The sequence below is a fragment of the Cricetulus griseus genome, assembly GCF_003668045.3.
Source record: "Cricetulus griseus strain 17A/GY chromosome 1 unlocalized genomic scaffold, alternate assembly CriGri-PICRH-1.0 chr1_0, whole genome shotgun sequence".
In the NCBI taxonomy this organism is placed as follows: Eukaryota; Metazoa; Chordata; class Mammalia; order Rodentia; family Cricetidae; genus Cricetulus; species Cricetulus griseus.
Window position 1 is genome coordinate 218,834,849 of NW_023276806.1, and position 24,584 is coordinate 218,859,432.

At 41.6% G+C, this 24,584-nt stretch overlaps 1 protein-coding gene across 2 annotated transcripts in view; it reads left to right on the forward strand.

Moving 5' to 3' along the window:
- Slc25a13 (solute carrier family 25 member 13) overlaps positions 1-24,584 on the forward strand; it is a 189,850-nt gene that overhangs the window by 138,087 nt on the left and 27,179 nt on the right. For both annotated transcript variants that reach the window (XM_027389891.2, XM_027389892.2), the window contains exon 14: positions 19,916-20,056. In XM_027389891.2, the coding sequence (XP_027245692.1) occupies positions 19,916-20,056 (141 nt within the window). The remainder of the gene's footprint in view (positions 1-19,915; positions 20,057-24,584) is intronic.

Consider the following 24,584-nt stretch of genomic DNA (forward strand, 5'->3'; position numbering starts at 1 on the left):
TTCCTGTTTACAGAGCTGTTACATAGACATTCCTCTAGTTAGGACAACGTGTCATTTAACCCACAGAGGGTTTCTAACTGAGCCTGCAGTACTTTCTTCAGAGTCTTAGAACACTAGCTTTTGCCCAGTGCTGAGGAAATTCAAAATTTCAGTGTGTCCCACCCCCATTATCATCACCTTTGGCCCGCCGTAGGTCCTCCCCTCATACCGTATCTTCTTTCTCTTCTCCTTCTCTCTGGCATTGCTCTTGTCACTTTCAAGTGTTCTATATGGTGTTTGTATTTCTCATGATTTCTGTGTATGCTGCATGTCCCTCTTCCAGTGACAGACTCATTGCTAAATGAAAGACTTTTGAAGTCAAAACAGCCCTTAAGCATGATTTTCATTGCCAAGCCGGATGGTATAGGCCTGTCATTGCAGCTCCTTGGTTGAGGAAGGAGGATTAATTGCTGAGTTAAGTTTACTTGGGCTATAGAGTGAGTTCAAGACCAGTATGGCTAACTTGATGAGACTTTGTCACAAAATTAAAAAGTAAGAGAACACTGGGGACATAGCCCTGTAGGAGCGGACTCATGTAGTACACTCATGGTCCCAGTTCTGGCCTCTGTATCAAAAATAAAAAGTAATTTTGTTAAATATGCAAATTTCAATGAGAGATTTGTTGGTGGGGTCCTGTGTATCTTTTCATTTATCTTGGTCATACTCCTTCCTGTGCATAAAGTCATAAAATTCATTACCTTTATCTCCAAGACATGCTGCCCAGGGTTTCTAAGTCAAGAAGAGAAGAAAGTACATGGTTGGGCCATCCTTTTGCACACTGAAAGTGTTCTTTTTTAATTTTTTATTTTAATTAGAAAGAAGATTATTTTACATGTTAATCCTAGGTCCCTCTCCCTCCCTTCCTCCTGAAAGTGTTCTTGTCAAAGCTTTTCAAAACTGATTTTTAAGAATTATCAGAAATAATAAAAAAATTTAAATGTCTTCCTTCTCTTTTGAACTCCTAGCATACATATTTTAGATTTGTGAAAGTGAATTCTTCCCCTAGGCTTTTTTGATATAAACAAATGTAGTCACACTTGGTTTCCTCAGGGGACAGGGATGTACTGGTGTCTGACTGTGGCAGACTCAGAGACCCTGTGCCACCTTGAGAGTTCTTGAAATTCCTGGTTCTTTCTGCATATACTGTCTGTGTGAGCGTTTATCACCGCAGGAATATACCCACTGATGGCTTATTGCTGGCTCAAGTCTCACAGGTTTCCATCCAGAGTATGAGAAAGCAGAGACTTGGCAGCAAGGTATGGTAGTCAAAGGATGCTGGTAACTTCATGGTCGACAGTAAGCAAAATGCTCAGTAACCATCTTCCCAACTAGACTCAACGTCCTGGTAGTAACATTATCACATTAAGAATCTTTATCATTGGATTAGTCATGGTCTGGACACTTCGCAGAAGTCCACCGTTGGCAACCACACTTTGAAAGCATCTTCACAGAACATTTCAGACTCAAACCATAATGCTTTGTATCTAACCCAGCTTCTCACACATGCTAGCCAAGTGCCCTGTCTCCAAACTGTACCCTCACACATCACTCAAAAGTGGATATTAAACATAAAGCAAAGGATAAACATAACCAGGCTACAATCCATAACCCCAGAAAAACTAGGTTGAAAAGGGGGACCCTAGCCGGGCAGTGTTGGCACATGCTTTTAATCCCTACCACCTGCCAAACTGCACCCTTACAGTGCTAGCCAAGTGCTCTGTCACCAAGTTGAGCCCTGATCTTTGTAAGTCTGCTTGTCGTTGATGAAACTCAGTTAATATATCTTTTATTGCATCCTTGCCTACACTGCTTGCCAGTCCTGGTTCCAGGTTTGACTTCTGAGTATCTACTGAAGACTTAGTAGTTTCACGTTGTGACTTTCTACCCTCATTTCTTAAAGGTCTCTGTGTTGAATGGGCTTAGCTGGGAGGTTCTCATTCAGGATCTCCACACTGTTGGAGTGAAGGTCTGCTGGGGATGAATCATTTAAAACCTTTTGTGAAGACGATGTAGATTCACTCTCGCGGTTGGCAGCATTTTTCACTGCCAGCTGTCAATGGCTGGGGTTGTTGTCCAGAACACCTACTGTTTGCTTCTCTGTGTAGCTTGAGCTTTGCAAATCTTGGCAGTCTGATTCTCAAACAGAGTCTTGCTTAAGAATCTTTAGCAGTGTGGGGTGGTGGCGGCTCATGTCTTTAATCCCAGCACTCAGGAGTCAGAGGCAGGCAGATAGATCTCTCTGTGAGTTCGAGGCCAGCTTGGTCTACAAAATGAGTTCCAGGACAGCTGGGGCTGTTACATAGAGAAACCTTGTCTGGTAAAACAAAACAAAACAAAAAATCTTCAGCAGAAACTGCAAAATGTCTTTTGGATTATTCTTCCACTACTTTCTTTGGGTCACACAAGTATGTTAGGGTAGTTCAGGTTCAGAAAGAGGAAAATTATCTCTCTTCAATATAACAGTGATCGGGGAGCACTGTTGGGGAGCACACTCTTTGCCCTCTGTGTGAGAAGACTTCAGAGCAGGTCCAATGTTTTCTTCACGTCTTTTGCTGATTCTCTAGCCCACTAATCCACATTGCTACTATTGACCAGGGAGCAGAAACCTACTAAAGTAGCAGAAACCAATAAGGTGTTTACCTCGAGGGTATCACGGACTAACACGCAAGGCTCTTGAAATCTGAGCAGTTCTGGAAACTGGGTGCTTTCTACATTTTCAGCACATGGTCGGTTGGTTCCTCTCACAAGGACTTTACATCTCTCCACACCTCTTTTCAGTATGCTGTCAGTTTCTCCTCCTTCTGGTATTTGCTGCCTCAAGAGTTCACTTCATGCTCTTGTTAGCCACCTGGCCTCTCCGGTTGACCTTTCAACCTCTTCAGCTCCCTGTCTTAGACCAAGGTAATTAACTCAAGTTGCTCAGTTGTGCTCTCCTCAGTTACTCACTGAGAGAAGAAATTTGGTAGGGAGATTTTATTTATTTATAAATCACAGTTTTGACTTGTGACACCACCCAAATGTTATGAGGGACTTTGCTTAGCAGGAGATCCATCTTTTCCACCATCCAACGACACCGTCGAACCTTCTTGCATTGTTTTGATTTTACTTCTGAATTCTGTAAGTAACCCTGAGTGATGGCATGGGTACCTTAACCCAGAGCTGGATGCCTGATCGTGGGACTTGAAATCTCTTGAGATGTCAAACCAAGTCATTTCCAGCCAGGGAGAAAATTTCCTCAAGTAATGAACAGGCAGCCTCTGAAAGTCAGGGCTGGTGAGGACATAGCTTGAAGTGATTTAAATCCTATTTTCATGATCTTTCTTTTCTGAAGGTTTGTTGTGGAGATGTGGGTGAATAGTGATTCTTTGTTTGTTTGTTTGTTTATTGTTTAACTTTAAAACAGAGTTTTTATTTCACTCTACAAGTCTACACATATCCTACTTGTATAAGTACCAGATGGTGCAAGCTAAGTCATTATGCCGAGTTTCTGTTATGATGTTCTGATGTAACAGATAAGGTAACAGAAGGGATGCTATGGGTATAAGTTTTATTGATCTACATAGTTTATTGTAATTTGATGAGAATTTAGTGATTGGTTTCATTATTTTAAATTTTTGTTATTTTTTCCATTTGAAATATTCCAGGAGAAATCTTTTTGCATAGCCTAAAAACTGTATCAGGTGACTAAATATTTAGCTAGAAAGGGCCGGCGAGGAGGATAGTTATATATTCCATGTGGCATGGTTTATTAACTTACAGACAGATGATCCATGGGGAATGTTAACTCCAGAAAGAACAGGTAAAGCAGCTGATGGATGTCAGGGAGCAGCTGTAGCCATGCCCACATATTGCTTTATCAATGACGTTTCACAAAGAAATATTCCATGAGCACTCAGTAACTGAACCAACCTTTGAAAAGTACCTATTTATTTTACTTGACTTCATTTCTAAAAGTAACAAACAACCCTCAAATACATTCAGAACCCTAAGAACAGGATGAAGATAATGACTGGTGACAATTTAGTATAGTTTATTTATGATGTCTAATGTTTTAACTAGAAAAGAGTTTTACTGAATAGTTAACTTGTAAAATTGTCATGTCAAAACCATGAAAGAATCATAAAAGAGAGGATTAAAAAAGGAGCTGATGAACAGCCAAAAAAGAAAAAAAAAAATGCCAACCATAGCAATATCCAAATTTGGAGAATTTTCAAGAAGCCCAGAAAGCCTCTCCATTGAAGTCACCCTAAGAGGTTTCATGGGGATGGGGCTCGGTGTGGAACAGAGTTCCACTAACTACCTGCCTCCACGTGACCCGTTGAGAGCTTTCTCTAAATGACTCTTACTTGGACTGAAGGCAAAAGTAAGAACAATACCTGATGGTGTGGAGGACTCTGGGATGCTCTGGGTTCAGTAATTATTTCTTCTTCCAGTTCATACACTGGAATTTTAATATGCTGAAGGGGAAAGTGCCACTCTGAGTTGTGGGTTAAATCATGAGCACACAGGTTCTTCCTTGCTTTGACATTCAAGGACATAGCAGGACAATGGTGTATGTTAACTAGGAAGGTACTCTATGCTGCGCTGGCACCTGGCTGTGGGCATCTAACCTCTAGGACCCTGAGAAAGCAATTTGTATTATTTGTATGTGACTGTCCTGGTTTGCTTTCTATTGCTATGAAAAGACCATAACCAAAATCAACTTGAAGAAGAAAGGGTTTATTTCAGCTTACGTTTTATTGTCCATCATGAAGAGAAGTCAGAATAAGAACCCAAGGCAGGAGCTGAAGCAGATATCATGGAGGATTGTTGCTTACTGACTAGGTCTCCATGGCTTATTCAGCTGGTTTTCCTTCACAATCAAGAAAATGTCCCACATGCCTTGCCTACAGGACCACCCGGATGAGGGCATTTTATCAATTGAGGTAACCTCTTCCCAGATGACTCTGGCTGGGCCAAGTTGACAAAATTTGACTATATAGGGCCCCAGTATATGACATTTTGGCATACCAGCCTGAACACTTTAAGACATTAATGTGTTTGGATCAGAGATGCCTTCGGATGGGAAGAAACACCATCATTGTCTAGGAAGGTCCAGCTTTCATGACAGACACTCAGCCAGCCAGATACCTTGTTGCTGATTTCTTTCCTTTTCTCTCTTCAGCAGTGACAGTGTGTGATTCCAGACACTTTAAGCTTTGGAGCTATCATCTGGTTTCTAATAAATAGAGGAGGGCTTTGCTATGATACAAAAGCTTGAAGAGATTTGACCAGAGGTTTCCTAGAGTTAAGGTACCAGACCCCAACACCCTGCTAAGCATTAGCTGATTCTGGTGGTAGCAGCCACAGTAGGCACTGTAACAGGCAGACCCGGAATGTCAACAAGTTTGACAGGTCTCTAACTTAATTGCTTTTTAATGTCAAATAGATTCCACTTTGGTTTCCTGACCAGCCTTCCAAGGGCCCATTAAAACCCCATGAAACTGAAAATATGAAATTTGATGTTTATAAAGTATGTAAACATAATAGTCTGCCTTGCGATGTGGTTAAAAACATTAATTATAGAACATTGCAGTTTGGTATCTCAGGAACAAACAATTAAAGGGTAAGAAGAATCTGCTCTTACCTTTTTCTCAGAGTTGTGAAATTCATATATCCAACAAAAAGGAGAAAATCCCCATATTGTTTTGTGGTTAGGCATGTCCAGCTCCATATTTTCAGCATTTGGTAGACTGGGTCTGCCAGAGAAAATCCCACAGGTAAGGTGGCCTAAGCACAGCTATTTATTTTCTCCAGAGTTTAGCATCGTGGAAGGTCAAGGCTGAGGTCTTGCCGGATGTGGTTTCTATGGAATGACCATATCCTCTCTGTGTCTTCACAGCGTCACTCTCAGTCGGTGTGCTGTGAGTGTCCTAATCTCTTAGAACACTAGATACAAAGTAGGGCCAACCCTGTGGCCTCATTGTATGTGAATTATATGTTTAAAAAAGACTTACCCCAGCCAGGAGGTGGTGGCACACGCCTTTAATCCCAGAACTCCAGAGGCAGAGGCAGAGGCAGGCGGATCTCTGTGAGTTCGAGACCAGCCTGGTCTACAAGAGCTAGTTCTAGGACAGCCTCCAAAGCCACAGAGGAAACCCTGTCTCAAAAAACAAAAAAATAAAACACCAGCAACAATAAAAGACTTACCTCAAAATGTAGCTTCATTCTGAGGTCCGTGGAGGTAGAGATTTTGTGTACAAATTTTGAATTGTATGATTCAGGTTCTAGGCATGTCCAACACACATGTTGCTGGCAATAGCTATGAATTCAGCCCAAAACAAAATGGTCACCTTACTTAAAAGCGTGATGAGAATTGTGATTCTTCCTTTTTAAAAACCGGATTGTGTAGTTCTTGTTGTTATGCAGAAGTAATTTTTTTCAACTTGGAATAAGGATTTCCCGATTGTGAGAGGGTGAGGGTACTTCTTATAAGGGACCTTACCCAACATGGAGTGAGTGACCTTGAATGACCTCTTGCAACTGGTCACATTTGCCAGCTTGTCTGGGTGGCTGCTGAATGTCTGTCTTCAATACCTAACTGCTTCTGAGAAATGCACATTAATTCAATCCAGCTACTGTTACTTAATGAATATCTGTTTTCTATCTGTGATCTCTATAAAGAGTAAAAAACACTTGGCCTACATTTGAATTGTTTTGATGCTTCCAGGGACATCAAGTCAGGATGAGTAACTGGAAAAATACATCGAACATTAGAATTCTTAAGAAACCTATTTTCTAACATACTCAAATCTCAAATGCTGTCACCATTGTGTTTGTTCATATTAACATGACACATCGTTAGGCATTTGCTAGTGGAGAACTTATTTGTACAATTTTGTTTGTATCTAAATAATCAAATAACATATTTGGTTTATTGAAAGAAGTCATCCAATGACTTTATATTAATCTATTTTTGACACATGTAAGCACATATTTTAGAATGTCAGTGTGCAATTAGGTATTCTTAGCACATGTCATTTGTGAAAAGCACTTTAAATCTAAGTACATTCAATTGAGCATAATTAAAATATCAAGATACATATTCTTCATATACATTTTGCCACTTAATTTTTTAAGTAGCTATAAGTACCTACCTTGTGAGTTCAAATTAAAGGAAGGTGATTAAATTATGGATATATTTAATGCCTTTAGTTTAAAACATAGCAGAAATTATACTGTGTTAAAAAAATTTAGTGCTGTGTTTCTGTGGACTGCAGACTGATGGCTTCAATTGTTTTTAAAGAAAGGCTGTTTAGTGTTCTTAAGATTGTTAGCTAGAGCTTTTTTTATTTTTTTTTCTTAAAGCCTTCATAGTTGTTTTTGACAGGATTCCCCAGGTCCCGAGAATGAATGTTTGGGGATAGTGTCCCATTTAGTGAGGACAGTTTGCAGAGAGGCTTCTTATGTTCAGACAAACGAAAGAAAGTGGATTATGAAGAAAGAGGAAGAGGAGGAGCTCCCGAAGATAAAGGACATTTAGATGGCTGATACTTTCTCCAATCATGATAATGACTGGAAGGCATTTGTAACTAGAAAACCTATCTTGCCTGTACCCATTTTACCTAAAGAATATTGTCAGTTCATGAGGTTTCCTGAAGGCCTTTGTTCTTTGGATATTTAGAGGAAAAGGATAATATATCAGGGTTATGCTGCCCTTCTAAATATTTTTTTTTTTTTTGAAATCTGTTTGTATGAAAGAACTAACTCTACCCTCACTCGCAGCCATAATGTTCCTTGCACATTCAGAGACATCAACAGTGAAGGCCGTCTTTTTGTAACAGGGGAAGAGGAACTGGGCTTGCAAACTTGTAAGGAAGCAAAGATGGCAAGCTTATAAAAACAGCTAGGCATTGACCAAAAGAAGCTGTGATAGAAGCCATATTTCAGGTACTTTGCAGACAATCCATCTAGCCCATTTTAGTGAGAGGGGTTATTAGAAGAAAAAAACTATAATTTTGCTTTGAGCCCCAAGAAATCATATCATGTGAAAAATTAGAGCATTTTGGAAATGATGATGCTTTGTGTGGAGAGAACCATGCTCATTCGAGAAGCTTGGAGTGTGGGCTCCATGCTGGCATAGTTGCAGCCTCCACAGCCCATTTCCCTGTTTGGTGCTCTCAGGCCACAGGGTATAAAGGTGAATTTGCTAAGATGATGGGAGGCAGACCAGAATTACAACAGTCAAAGCTGTCGGACAGAGGTGTGTACTGTGGTGTATGTTTATAGATGTGAGGTGTCTGTTGTTTTGATCCTGAACTAATGTTGTATTTATGTAAAATCTATACCAATCTGAGTAACCACTTTGCAAGACCATCTGAACAAAATAGAAATTGTCACGAGTTATGCATTTCTGAGTGAGTCTAAAGCAGGTCTTGAAGATTCATATTTTAATGATTTGGGGATTATAATTCCTACTTGTTTGACTTCTTTATGATTTGTTGACTAACCTACAAAGAAAAATGGGATAAATCTGCTAAACCAACTTCATTCATTTAAAAACCATGCATGCCTCCTTATATTTCTCTGGTGTGTCTGAATCTTTTATTTATTTGCTTGACAAAGCATCACCAAGTCACGGGATCTCTAGTCTGGATGATCAGATTGACCAAAGACATAAGCAGGCACTCTACTCAAAGAAGAAAGAAAACTGAAAACCTACTCCAATGCTTAATTTTCTTTGATAATAAATCAGACTAAAGGTTCTGAGCTTTGGTTTGAAATTAGGCCAGTCTGGGCTCATCTCTACTTTCTCATCTCCTATGTCTGTGTAGGGTTCAGCACTGTGTCTGCTGCACTGCAAGTGCTCCACAAATGGCAGACTCTGGCCTCTTGAGAGGAGGGAGGATGACTAACGAGTATGTGAGGAGTTGTCATTCAAGGCTTATTATAGTCATGACTCGTTTATGGTCACACATATGGACCATTCATTCATGGCAAGTGAATCTAGCAATGACTGCCCTTCCAAGGGCTGAGGATTGAGGTTAGTGGAAGAATGCCTGCCTAACCTGCACAAGGGCCATCATTAGCACCAGAAATGAAGGACTGCCCTTGTCTTAGCCGTTAGGGAGCCTAAAGGGGCTTCCAGGATATTATGTACAGTTGGTGTTGTCAGGAACCTTCTTGAGATGATTTTAAGGGTGGTCACAGTGTGTGGGGGGCTAGGGGGTGGGGGCAGCCTTCCTAGAAGAAAGTTCTGTACATCCTGGTGCTAAGAAGGCGAGAAGGACTAGAGAGCTTGCACATTCAAAAACTGAAGAAATGAAGGAGATGTTAAGGAAGCACTCAAGAGGCTCTATGAGATCAAGGCCAACCTGGTCTGCATAGCTAGTTCCAGGACAGCCAGGGCTGTGTGGAGGATTCCGATCTCAAAAAACAAAACAAAACAGTTGGCTGTTAAAGACCACAGTATTGCTTCTACTAGGAAAACCCTCATAAGCAGCAAAGTACAGCCTGACAAATATAAACTGAATGCATCATCTTTCAATGCTTGCATTGTACTGCCAGTGTCTGGACCTCTCCTGGCATACAGGACCCCGGCTAACTGTGTTCTAGATGAAGATGAGAATCATGGGACGCAGTAGTTAATAGAAGCTGGAGACTGCGCCGGAAGACTGTTGAACTGGATTCTTTCGGGGTGGTTGATGGGAATAATGCTGATACACATCAGTCCCCTTTTAAAGGAGAAAAGATCAGTAAACAACACCTAACTAGGATGCTGGCAAGTTTGTGTACAGGGCAGAAGGAGCCTCCCTGTTCCACTGACTGCTGCTTGTATATGGCTTTCAGTGGGCTCTGTGCTCCTCTGTTTAGCATCTTCTCATTTATCTGTCTTATGCTACACTTTAAAATTTTCTGACAGTCTAATTCATGAATGGGCACCAATAAAATTCTATACATGACTTTATTCAGGATGTCTTGTTTTTTTTAAACATCTTCAGAAAACTGAATGGAGACTTTGTTCAGGAAAATTGCTTTGCACATTAAATTAAATTGGGGAAAATTACATTTTAATAATATTTGACTTAATTAAAAGAAATGTGTTTTGTCTTTTACAGTATCTGCATTTTAAAGTGAGTTATGGGCAAACATACATTTATAATGCTGGATCTTTCTAATAACAATAGGTGGTTCCCTAGTCTTGGAATCTTTTATCTCTGTTAGAACAAACCAGAAAACCTGTAATTTTCTTCATTTTAGTCCTGTGTATTTTTCATAGCTATTTCCTGCTAATGATACTTATTTGCAAACAAAAGTTGAGATATAAACTCTTTTTGGATATACCAGTTCTGTCTTTCTACTCTGAAGATATATAATATTTTTGAACGTCAGCTTCTTGCCTTCTAGAAATGCAACAGAATCTTTTTTTGCTGGTGTTCCGTGAAATGAAGTGGATTGGCAGATGTTTTTATTCACTATGGTAACTGCCTGGTTAAGAATTCACATGGGTCTTGTGTACACACAGTAGGGCCCTGTGACTCTGGGTCCCCGGACACAGCCCTACATTTAGATACGCAGCTGTCTGCTGCAGCTTGCAGGCTGTTATGTTGAGTTCCTCTTTAATCATCAAGATGCTCTCTGTGTTGCCATTGTCACTTCTTGTAGAGTGCCAGAATATTTTTGCCATCATTTCCAAGGGGGTATGGCTTCTGTTATATGTGTTAGGACTTTAGCTGTTCTTCTCATGCTATGTAGCTCAGGCTGGCCTAGAACTTACTTTCCAGGAAGTCTTCAGATTTTCTTTTTCTTCTTCTATCATATACAATACATCCTGACTGCAGTTTCCCCTCCTCCCATCTCCCCTTCCCCAGACCCACTGCTCTCCATATCCCTTCAGAGAAGTGCAGGCTTCCCGGTGATGTCAACCGGACACAGCATAATAGATGCAGTAAGACTAGGCACAAACCATATGAAGGCTTGCCAAGGAGGAAAAGGGTGTCAAGAGCAGGCAGAAGAGTCAGAGACACCCTCCTCCCACTTGTTAGGAGTCCCACAAAACACTAAAGTAATAACCATAACGTATATGCAGAACCATGTAGGTTCCATGATTACTGGTTCGGTCTCTGTGAGCCCCTATGAGCCCTGCTCAGTTGATTCTGTGGGCCATGCTCTCCTGGTGTTCCCGACACCTCTGGCTCCTACGATTCTTCCTCCCCTTCTTCTGAGGGGTTCCCTGAGCTCTGCCTAATGTCTGGCTATGAATCTCTGCATCTGTTGCTATCAGCTGCTGGAGGAAGCCTCCCTGGTGTCACTTGGGTTAGGCACTAATCTATGATCTAAGAGTATAGCCAGAATATTGTTAGCAATCATTTCATTGACTTGTTGTTGTTGTTAGTTGCCTAGGTCTCTGGGCCATCCAGGATCCTATTACTGGCCATCCATCAGTGTCAGGCATGGGCTCCTTCCTGTGGCTTGGGCTCTAAGTCATTCGTTGGCCACTCTCACAAGCTCTGAGCCACCATTGCCCCAGGACATCTTGCAGGCTGGACAGGTGTGGGTTGACGGTTTTGTGGCTGGGTTGGTGTCCCGGTCCCACCACTGGATGCCTTGCCTGGTCACAGCAGATGTCTCATTCATGCTCCAAAGCTTCCATTACTGGGAGTCCTCACTAGAGTCACCCCCATAGGTTCCAGGAAGTTTTCTCTTCACTAGGTTTCCACATCACTCCCTAAATGCCCCCATTCCAGTCATCTCTTCCTAGACTCTCTCCCTCCATCCCTTCCTTCGCAACCTGATCCCTCCTGTTCCCATCCCCACCTGTCCCCAGTCAGCCTACAAAATCTATTCCATGTCCTCTTCCCAGGGGTGTGCATTTGTCGTCCCCCGTCCCCCTCCCCCATAGAACCCAACCCTCCTTGTGATTTAGCCTCTCTGGGTCTGTCATTGTAGCCTGCTTATCTTTCACTCTCCATCTCCATCTTTTCTCCTTAATCACTCCAAATACCCATTGTCCTTTCATGCTCTCAGAATGACAATTCTTTTCTCACTTTGCTTCCTCTGCCTCAGCATTCACTTTGTCTTCATATTAGGTCAACTACCAGGCTCCACTGTGTCTGATGTCTGCAGATACCGTTCACTGTTTCACTACCTCCTTTTTAGAAGCCACGTTCTCGAAGTTTTCGCCTGGATTTCCGGGACACTATGGTATATAGTCAGTGTGTCCATTCACCATGCTTGTTGTAATTTTCCCTCCAGCCTTGTACAGACTCCTAGGTTGAGTTAGGGTCGGATGTGCCCTCATCTGAGTCTTAGTTCTTATCTCATGTCCCAACTCACATTTTGTGTTCACAGTTCTCCCTGTTAGCCTCCGTCCTGTGAAGTAGCTCAACTCTTTTGACCTTACTTCCATTCTACATTCTAGCCCTGTTGGCCTTTATTGCACCTGCACTGCCTCCTTCTTGTTACAGACACAATTATCTTAATTGTACCTTTTATCTCTTACCCAATCTGCTAAAACCCTAATTGTTACCCTTGGCTTGGTCCCTCTTTCCCAAATTAGCACCAAACATACCCCTTTGTTATCTAAGCCTCTTCCCAAGTCTTGGATGCTCTTCCCAAACAGTCTATGTTTTCATGCCCGCTCCTCAGTTAAACTTAACCACAACACATATACTGTACTCTTCAGCATGGTGGTCAGGGTTGAGCCCTTCTCCCCAGCCTCGTCTGCCCATGATTTGGCTCAGTGGTTTCTTTTTTTGGCCATTCTCTTTCATACCCATCTGCTCTATGTAGAGTATCGGTTCTCAGTTTGTGGTTAGTAAGCCTTTTGGGGGTCAAATATCAGATATCCTGCATATCAGATATTTACATTACATTTTATAAGAGTAGCAAAATTACAGTTATGAAGTAGCAAAGAAATAATTTTGTGGTTGGGGGTCACCACAACATGAGGAACTCTATTAGAGGGTCACAGCGTTAGAAAGGTTGAGAAGCACAGGTCTAGAGTCAAGCATTCTGGGCAGGGCCTTCCTGCTGCCATAAGAAGTGTGAGGTGTGCCTGCCTTTCATCCAGCAGAGGCAAGCAGAGCTCTGTGAGTTCAAGGCCAGTGTAGTCTACCTAGTGAGACCCTGCCTCAAAGCAACAATAAATAAATAAATAAATAAATAAATAAATAAATAAATAAATAAGAACAAGTGTAAATATGTTCTCAGACACAGGCCAGTAACTCTACCTTGGCATCTAAGCCTTGCCTTCTAGCTGTATGACACTCACCCCCAGGCTTAGTTTGTTCATTAAAATGGGGGGGGGAAGTGACAACATCATGAAGACCAACCCCACCCGCAAGTTAGCATGATGCCTGGTACACAGTAAATAACCAGGGCTGTAAGTGTTGTCATACTTATCTTCCTGATGGACAGACATTTTGATTTCTGTGTTACAGTGGGTCCATTACCCAGAGAAGCCTCTGTCACTGTTTTTATGTGATTTCTTCTCACACTACTTTGTGTGCAACCAATGGCTCTTGGACCACATGCACACCAACACGTGTGTGTGTGTGTGTGTGTGTGTGTGTGTGTGTGTGTGTGTGTGTGTGTGTGTGTGTGTGTGTGTGTTTCAGGGGGAAGTAGCTCAGCTGTGCTGTTCTCAACACTTCCTTGTAGGTAACTGTCATGTTTAATGACACCACAGATTGGACACCTCTCCTGTTGCCAGTGGATATTTTATCTTCACATGTCCCAAAACAACGAAGATAGAAAATGCCTTTCCCTCCTTTGAACTGTCTCATGACCTTAGCTTTGTCATGTATACTAATTATTTTCTCTCACATTCTGTTTTTCCTGCTTGCTGTTCTGTAGCCCCAGGTAAACTGCTGGGCTAATCTGCAGGACTGCTAATGTGTGAGTGCTCTAGCTACAGTCTGGTTGGCTTAGTAGTGCATTTTCTCACATATCTGAGGGCTAGAAGTCCCCAGACCAAGATGCTGATCCTTGGTGTTGGTTCTTCTGAGGCCACTCTCCTTGGCTACAGATGGCTGCCTTCTCTCTGTGACCATGTTATTTCGTGGGCATAGGTCTCACTGTATACCTCAGTCTATCCTGGAACTCTGTTGTATAGCTCAATCTGACCTCAAACTCATGGAGGGATTTTTGCCTTTAGCTTTCCAAGTGCTGGGCCAACTTTTCATGTCTCACATGGTCACATCTCTATAGTCTTATATGTCTGTGTTTAATTTCTTCTGTTTATAAGAATGTTAGTAATACTGGATTGAGGCGCTCTCCTTAAAGACTCCATTTTAATGTGTATGGTGGTGTAACACATGAAATCCCAGCACTCAGGTAGAAGAGTCACGAAGATCGAATAAGTTTGAAGCCAGCATCATCTATATTATAGCTCAAGTTCTAGGCTAGCCATAGCAAGACCCTGTCTTACTCCCCACTTAAAAAGCAAATGAACAAACAACAACAAAACTCATTTTAACTTAATTCTCTTTTTGGAAGCTCCAGCTCCAAATACACACATTTTCTGAAGCATGGGTGTCTCAGCTTGGCCGTAGTCAACTGTGACTTTAGTAAATTTGTTTAAGTTATATCAGTTGCTCTGACCTCTCTGTATTTACCCAATGGAAGAACACTTAGTGCATGCCAAGCAGCACCCAAGTGGTCATCCATTATTATTTCTGCTCTTACTTTAAGTTCTCTAAGAGCAGGGTTGCTGTCTTGCACTTATAAAATTCCTAGGGTGAACTTTACTTATTTTTTGGCAAGGAAGTGGGTGAGTTAAGAGAAGGTCTTACATAGCCCAGGTTGACCTCAAACTTTATATAGCCAAATATTCTTGGTCTTCTTGCCTGCTTCCATCTCCCAGATGCTGGGATTACAGGGAGTGAGCCACCACACCAGGCTCTTAGCACAACTTTGAACACGGAGAATCAATATTGGATAAATAGTCTGGAGTAGAAACAAGGGCATCAGTTACTGTTCTTTTTTTTTTCCAGTCAAAATTTTGCCTTTAATTCACACAAATGTTAACACTGGTTTTGTCACGCATATCACATTTATGGAATAAACACAAGTTCTGTAAGCCAGTCTGGCTTTGAACCTGGTGTGATCTTAGTGATTTATATGGTTCTGGGGAAAGTAACAGGTCCTTGTACATACTACTTTCACACCACAGCAAGGGACCTCAAAAATCTAGGTATCATTAAGGTCTCAAATATTTATATTGACCAGACTCAGAACGGCTCTGCACAGTGCTTGCCTAGCACCGACAAAGTTCTGGGTTGAGCTCCTAATACAGACAACTTTGCCAAACTGCATAAAGGTGCAAGACCCCGAAGTTACTCTTCAGCAGGAAGCTGTGCAGATCCTCTTCTTTCCGCAAAAGGATGAGCTACTTGTCATCCATCACTGATCAGTTCAGCTGGCGGTTCCAGGGCCGATGCGACTTCTTAAGAGCCAGTTACTCTTCTGTTGCAGTGATAAAGCACTGCAAAAGTACTCATGGAAGAAAGGGTTTATTTGGGCTTATGGTTCTAGAGGGCTACGTGTCCATCATGGCAGGGAAGTATGGAAGCTAGTGATGAATGTGACAGCAGGAATAGGAAGGTGAGCAATGTGGATCGTTAATGGCAAGCATGAAGCAGAGAACACTCTGGAAGTGGGATAAGACTTTAAACTCTTAAAGACCACCCCCTTGATGTACTTTCTCCAAGTCTACACCTCTCTGTGATCTCTCCATACAATGCCTCCAACTGGGAACCAAGGTTTCAGATACTAGAGTCTAAGGGGGGCATTTCTCACTCAAACCTCCCCAACAAGTCTGTGTTTCTTTCTCATTTGGAGTCAGTAACAGAAGCTAGAGCAAGAAACAAACAAAGAAGTCGGTGCCCTCCCCATAGGTACAATTTGCCACTGTGAGTTCAGTATCACAAGTCTTCTTTGTAGCCTGCCAGAGACTCCAGAACATCATAAGAAAATGATTTGTGACAAAAATCACGTGTACACAAAAGCCAGTATCTTCACACAGCTAGAGCTCTCAAGTGATGAGGGACACAAAGCCTTTGGTACAATAGGAGTTCCTGTTCATTGTTGGCCCATTTTAGGTATCTTTGATCTCTCCAGAGAAGGAGACATGGCTAAGGTGCTATGAATGGACAATAGAGCAGGAGTTGGAAGAGCAGCAGGCGGTGAGTGTGCCGTGCAGTGATCAAGCCCTGGAGATGCCCAGACACTGTGTGCCTAATGATAAGCATCTTCGCTCGGTGCCTTCAAGTCTCGTTTCCTTCCAGCCAGACTCCAAAGGACTTGTTTCATCTTCGATACCTTTCCAGTGTGCCCCTTTGGGTCTGGAGGTTGTTTAATTTCTTAGTCTGCCAGAGGCTAGGTATATATCATTACATTTTCCTGATACCACTACTGTTTCTTTCTCTTGCATCTAGTCCCAGCAGCCCAATGAAGTGTTTTGTTGTTGTTGTTGTTTTCCTCTTGTGTTATCTGTCCATAACTTGCAATCTAGCTCTGCTAGTCCTAAGAATTCCTGTCTGTCTATTGTCTTGGAGTTAGGGACCTGAGTCTAAGTTCCTATTTTATTGGCTCCGTAGTTAACTTTTATAGGTGTTTGTAAAGAAATAAAATAATGAGACAATTCTGTGCCTAAAAATTATACCTTTGATAATGGCAATGCTTGGCTGTGAGATCAAAGGAAAACATAAAAGCTATTCTCTGAAATAATATGGGAGATTGGAATTAGAAATCATAGCTTTCTATGAGAAAACCCTCAGAATTGACAGGCATCCTACAGATTGCATAGTGAAGAGAGTTTTCAGTCCTCCGTGTGCATAATCACATAGGGAGAATCTTAACAAGCTGAGACACAGAAATTCTTAATTAGTTATTTGGTGTGGAGTGCAGAAGTCACCGTGTCTTACAATCTCTACAGTTGAATGTGACCTGGCTGGGGCACAGAATTGGCACCTCATGAGAAAGGGAATGGACCCTGCATGTGTTGAGCGCTGGGCTGCTACCCATTCATCATTTCTTTACTTTTTATAATAAATGAAGCCATTTGCCAGATAAGTGACCTGTGTCTTCACTCATCTGCCTCCTTACCTCCTTACCTGCTGTCAGAGGGGCTGAGTGAGGAGGTGTTTGTTGGATTAACTGACTGGGCTTTAAGAAATCAGCCGTTGGGGTTGTAGGCACTAGTACCTATGTCTTTGTGCAACCTAGTTCCTGCCCCTCACATTGTATGCTCAATGAAAGTTTACTCCAAAGACAACAAAAGAGAGAGAAACCAGCCCTTAGGCTAATTCCATCCTAATGATCCATCGCAACAATTTGTCCCATAGATTTTTTTTTTTTATTGTTTGCTTGTAGTGCTGGGACTCAAACCCAGGGCCTTGACCGTTGTATCACTGAGCTAGAACCTAACCCTGTTTTACAGTTCATTTTTGTATTTGTTAATGACCTTCACTTTAATATGAAGAGATCTTGGATCCAGAAGCACTAAGAGAATCTTCCCCCATGTACTTATATGGTGACTAAGTTCATTTCATTCTCTTCCTGCTAACCTTCTTCAGTTGAGTGCATGCTGCGTTGAGCACCTGCAAATCCACAGCATACTCTAGGGTGGAGGGAGTAGCGTTTTAAACCAGTTTCCTGCAGGAAGGTATGAGTAAGCTTTTCTGAGCAGAGGACAAGAAATCACTGTGTCAAGCAGGAGGACATGGCAGCCCCGAGACACGCTATCTCAGGCTATGTTTCCTGCTTATGAGGCTCTTCCTGGGACCTTCCAAGTTGTTTGGAAAACTATTTAGAGAAGGGAATGAGCAAAACATGGTAGGAGCAGACAGGGAGAGGTAGCCTGTGTCTGAGAAATTGAACACCACTGCTCTGTAAATGCAGAGACAGGGAAAGTTTTATTTTTAATGAACAAATGTGTCTTGATAGAGATACCTATCTTAGTTAGGGCTTCTATTGCTATGAAGCGATACCATGACCATGGCAACTCCTTTAAGGAAAATATTTATTTGGGGCTTATAGTTTCAGAGGTTTAGTCTATTATCATCATTGTGGTATATGGCTGTGTGCAGGCAGACATGGTGCTGGAAAAGGAGCTGAGTTCTATATCTTGATAGATAGAAGGAGACTTCTTTGTCACACTGGGTGTAGCTTAAGCATATAAGACCTCAAAGCCGGATTCCACAGTAACATACTTCCTCCAACAAGGCCACACCTACTCCAACAAAGCCATACCTCCTAATAGTGTCACTCCCTGTGGGCCAAGCATTCAAACACGTGAGCCTGTGGGCAGTCATAGCTATTCAAACTACCACAATATTAAATTGTTGAAAAGAGAAAAACAGTACATGAGCATTTTTTTCCTGTGTGTGTGTGTGTGTGTGTGTGTGTGTGTGTGTGTGTGTTGTTGTTGTTGTTGTTCTGTGGTTTTTAGTGGTTTTTTTTTTGGGGGGGGGGAGGTTGTGGTTTTTTGTTTGTTCATTTTTTTGGCTGTTTTGGAGCCTGTCCTGGAACTCTATGGACCAGGCTGACCTCTGTCTCCTGAGTGGTGGGATTAAAGGTGTGAGCTGCCACAGCCCAGCTTTCTTCCACCTTTTAAATTAGCATTGTCCTGATAACACATACACTATACAGAAATTGAAAAATACAGAAATTACACTCTGTGATTTTATCATCGCTGCAGGATCCCTTTGGTGTGGGTCTTCTGTGTGTGCTGTAACACTCTACACTGAGCATGCACATTGAACATTTAACACAGTAGTCAGTACCTGTATTCAGTGCATGTGCATACTCAAATTATTTAGTCTGTCCTCACCATTGGATATTTATGTTGTTTCTCAGTCTTATTTCTGGCTATTGTATTATTTCCTCCTTATTACTTCTGAGACCACCATTATGGTTTATTGCATCCCATTAATTTGTAAGTATGCACGCATGCACACAGTCCCAAGAGTAGAAACTCTTCCAGGAGGTACTTTTGTTTGCTGTCGACCCCAATTTATCTGTTACTGTCATGGCGTCTTATAAGCTGTGTTAGCCTCATATCTGTGGTCTGGTGTCAGTGATGTCATTGCATAATAAATATTCAGAGTTGGGCTGCATCATGATTAGTTTAGCCGGATGACATAAAACTTGGAATCTTTGTGAAAATCATAGTTGCTTATAATTAGTTGGACTTAGCTTCAAAATGAGGTTTCTTTGTTGTATTGCACACTTTAAATATTTCAGTGGTGATCTCAGGAGTGTGGTATCCAGTCATCACTGGAACAAATGAGCACACGGTGTACAAAGTTTAGGCTATAATCAATTTAATTCATGCTTTTACTGTATTGACATATCATTTAGTTCATGTAAATAGAGTGATTCTACACACAGGCAATACATAAATAAAATTGTAAATAAATTGTAAATTGTAAATAAAAGAGTAATTCCATAAAGTGGTATTTGAAGATCCTGCTGTTATTTTGCTATTTTGTCTTTAGTTTATTACTGCATTTGTATCTTTGGCTTGGGTATTGTGGTAGCAATTACTTATGCTTCCTGAAAACCCCAGCTGAATTTATTTCCTTTTTAAAATTTAATTACATTTATTTGTGTATCCGTGTGCATGACTAGTGAAGGTCACAGAATAACCTGGCAGGAGTCAGTTCTCATTCCACTATGTGGAATTGAACTTGGGTCCTCAGGCTTGGTGGCAAGCACCTTTACCCACTTGGCTATCTTGCTGATCCACCATCTTTTAATTGAAGGATAGTAACTGAAATGATTATCCTGAGAGTATCCTAAACTTTGTTCAAGGATGTTATTCTTCTCTTCCTGCCCTGTTAGCATATCTTGGTTTTGACCCTGAATTTTCCTTTTTTTTCCCCCTCTCTAGGCAGGAGGCTCCCAGGTGATTTTCACAAATCCTTTAGAGATCGTCAAGATCCGCTTGCAAGTGGCTGGAGAGATCACCACTGGCCCCAGAGTCAGTGCTCTGTCTGTGGTGCGAGACCTTGGCTTCTTTGGCATCTACAAGGTAACTTAATCTTTTCTGAATTTGTTTAATTATTGTTATTTAAAGGGCATAACTGTACTTCTGAAGGAAGTTCATTTCTCCATCTTGACAAGATATTCTGCTGGAACCCATAGGGCACTATCATGCCATTTAGGAAGTGTCCCTTCCTGACATCTGCCAATAAATTGTCCTTAGACAATGATACAGAATGTCTGTAATGTGAGTGGCGCCTGATAGAGTGGTTCAACACAACTCTTCAGCAAGGCTGGCCTCAGCCACTGCCTGCCACTGGTTTTGGACTTGTACTGATGTAAGAACTTGTACTGATTTTCTCTTTCTCTCTCAGATGTGTGTGTGTATGTCTGTGTGTGTGAGTTGGCGCCGGTGTTATGTATGTTTGGCTGTGTGAGCAGATGCATGTAATGGTCAGCGGTCAGCATTGGGTGTCTTCTGTTGCTTTCCCTTTTTTAAGAGAGTTGTTTTTCAACAAACCTGAAGCTCAGTGGTTGGCTAGACTGGCTTGCTGTCAGCCCCAGTGACTCCCGGTTCTACCTCCCAGCATGGGGATTGCAGGCATGTGGCCACACCTAGGTTTTTCTATGTGCCCTGGGGACTATACTAAAGTCCTTACCCTTGCATTACATGCAACTTAGAAGCTGGGCCATCTCCCCAGCCTCCAAACCAAATACTTAGATCAAGAATTTACTTTTTGATCCTACATAAATTCTAGTACTATGTGAGTTTTCTATGTTGGTACCTTATCTTAATTATTATAAATCTCACTCACTTTATATTTATAATATAGTCTTCTAGGATGACAGTATCAATTTTTAGTGGTGGTTTGAAAAGTTTTCCCTACTCTTCTACCATAGGTTGTATTAGAATAGCCACACACACCCTTACTCCCAGAACTCAAGGTAGAGGCAGATGGATCTGTGTGATTTCAAGGCCAGCCTGATTTGTACATAGAGAGTTCCAGGCCTGCCAGCCAGAGGTACACAGTAAGACTTCTCTCTCTCTCTCTCTCTCTCTCTCTCTCTCTCCTGCTCTTCTCTCATCTCTCTCTCCTTTCTCTCTGTCTTTATCTCTCTCTGTCTCTCTCTCTCTCTGTCTCTCTCTCTCTCTGTCACACACACACACACACACACACACACCTGTGTTGTAATAAACTGAAGTCATCTACATCTATGCCCAGCACTAAATTTTACCCAACAAAAGGTACTCACTGTTCTCCAATAAAATTTTTAAAGAGTTCGTTGGTGATTCCAATAAATAAATCTTTGGGAATATAGAATGAAATTCAAAGTCTGCCCAAAGCAGCTTAATTTATATATGCAGAATTATATAATTAATAAATTGTGTACACAGATCAAGAGATGCTTTATTCAAATTAGTTGTGAATTTTAAAGCTGTGTCCCATCAGTACTTTCTCTGTGTTTAGACACCTGCTAAAGCTGATTTCCTGAGTGCAGTCATCTTCTTCTTCACCCCATGCCATGCAGGTGAAGCTCTTTTGCTCTCCTTGGCCCTGGAAATATACTCCATAAACACTAACCTTGAGGCATGGCTGTCTTCCCCTCCCTCATCATCCCAGGTGGTTATAACAACCCCTACATGGGTAACAACTAGCCATGCTCACCACTTTGGGCCTTCAGTGCAGTGTTGGAGTTTCTGTTCCCCCAGGACTTTTTCTCTTTTTGTTTCTGGGTTCTACAGGTGACCTCAGTGAAAATTCAGAATTGCTTACAATGGAGCTGAGATGATTCCTCCAGATTATGTTATGGTTAGGTTACCCATGGTCTGAGTCTTCTAGGATCAGATAGCATATGCTAGTTTGGAATAGCTGTGTGGACGTGGGCTATTTTGTTTATAATTTTCCGTATGTGCACATATTCATGCGGTCAGAGGACAAATCTGAGCAGTCATTTCTCTCTTTCCACCTTATATGGGTTCCTGGAACCAAACTCAGGTTGCCAGGTTTTGGCAAGTGGCTCTATCTGCAAAGCCATCTCTAAGGCCCTTGATATGTTGACTCTTTTATTTTTAAATAGCATTTTAGATGCTATAATTGGGGAGTGAATGAACACAGCTGTTTTGTTTGCACGTATATTACCAGCTATAAGAAGTAAATAGTACTGCCATGAGCCATGGCACAGAGGAACTTGGAGAGAAAACACTTTCTGTTATAACATTTTAGGTTCTTGCCATCTGTGACATGATATAGTGGCTTGTCACTATGACAGGATGCCAGGCAGTCTTTCAACAGGCTGTCTAGTAAAAGGCACTTGGTACTATGGCAATGACTGTTATCGAAATATCTCTGTAGACGAAATGGTAGGGACTTGTTTGTTGATGCAATAGCAGGCTGTGCAACTTGCTGCAGATGACACGAGGCTGGGGTTTGGTGCTTTTCATCTTCACTTTATGTCACAAACTTAATCCCCTCTAAGGCTCCTGGGAAGTCCCTGGCACCCTGATTTTGTAGTTGGGTGAACATCGGCTTCCAGCCTTGGTGTTTGAGCCGAGACAGAAGCCCAGACGTTGCTTGTTTGTGCTTTTGTGCTAAAGTTGCTTTTCTGAAATGAGCAAGATCACTCACGCTTGAGCAAGAGCGCTCTCCCATATAAAGTTAGTTAATTACCAGTCTGCTGGTTTAATCTAGTTCAGAGGCATTCCACACAGCTTGGCGCTGCCTTCCAAAGTGCTGTTTTGGTGAATTGGTAATTACCACATGAAGTTACTAGTGTTTTTGAGCTGAAAATTTGGTTTTATTGTGTGAAAGTGCCCTGGCCATCCCTATCTTCCTGAAGGCATCCTCATCAGCCAAATTCCCTTGAGACCAAAGTTTAGTTATAGTTACCTCACTGTTGGGAGGGACCTCTCTGGTGTGGGCTGCTTGTGCCACCACCCAAGATAGATTCCATTCTGTTTTTCCTTTTTGTGTTGTGAGCCTGGACTCCAGGTCTCTCTATCTCACCTTTCCAGGGAATCAGTGTTAGGAACTACCCATCTGGGAGCATCATAGCTGTGGCTTTTTTGTGTGCTTCCAGGTCATTTTGTTTCAGGATATAGAGTTCTCTACTCATAAAGAATTTCACTGTAGTTTTAGTTGGTTAGAAAAAGTGCAAATTGCTGGAGCAACACGATACTTTAAGACTGTGAGTTGTCCCTTCAGGTAAGTCTCTTATTAAGGGGAGGACCCCTGTCCTAGTTTTTGTTGGGATGGTTGCTTTTCCTTCTCCTTCCCTGGGTCCCCTTTGTTTGCTGCTGTTAACATTACAATGCTGGAAGCAGGCTTGAGTGATTGGTTCTGTCTGTGTGTTTAGGACTGCTGAGTTTAACCTTAACTGAATTGATTGAACCAAGCTTTCTGTTTTTTCTCATGAATTGACTTGCAAAATACCTTAGCATTCTGTGACCTCCCGGGAAACGGCAATTAGAATACTTGCCTTCAAAACATATTTGCAAGTGAAAAAAAAAAGTGAATACAGTAAACATTTTTATACTCCTGAAGTTAGAAATAGTTTAGTGAAGATATAGTGAACTCTGTAAACAAAAGCCCCCCTGAACTGGTAACATTTAGAGTTTTAGTTAAAATGTACAGGAAATAGCTGATTGAAATAAAGGGAGAATAAATAATTGCCTCTGGAATACTATTTGATTTGTTAAAAAAAAAAAAAAAAAATCCCCTGCACTGTTTTTCTTCAAAGCACGGGAATGCAAGGCCTGGGCTGCAGGCAGTGCTGGAGCACTTACCTGACATGCATAAGGCTCTGTGTTCCATCCCAGGCAATGCGCACGCATACACACGCAGCCTTGTATACATATGTGGGTATAGTTCTGTCCTCCTGTTTCATGACCTAAGTTCATGTAGCATAAAATAAGAGGGCTGTGTGAATTTACCTTTTTTTGTTGGCACTGTCGGTTCATAAGGCTTATTATTTAGCATTGAATGGCAGCCCTGTTAATGGAGGTCAGAAGCAGCTTCACCAGAATGCATCGGTACAGTTTGTTTCTCTGAAGACAACACCTGGCAACCAAAGCAATGAGGATGAGAGTCATCATGTATTGACAGAAGGGTTTTCTCATCTGTAATCCCAGGTGTTGGCTGCCAATGGAAGGTCGCCTAGGAAAACGGGTTCCACCAACTCTGTTCTAATCAAAAGCATTTGCTTTATTATGCTGTAGATGACATTATTCAGATAGAGTTTTTTTAAATCTGTATACATGCTTATCCATTTTGTGTGAATAGATTGCTGGAATCATTGTGTCTTCTGAAGGCAAGTGTATAGCATCGGTCCATTTGTTTCAAAAGCTCAAGTCATCTAGGATATATGAGTAAAACTATTTCTTCATAACCCAAGCTATACAGAGTATCATTGATTATAAATCCAGTGTCTCTAAACACTGTGTCTGAAGTCTCTTCTGTCACCTTACTAGCCACAAAAAGTGTTTTTAAGGTTCATGTGCGTGGGTGTGTGCTGCTGAGACAAGGTATCTTTAATCTAGCTTCCTTTTGTCAGCAGTTATTGTTTCTTTCCAACTTTAG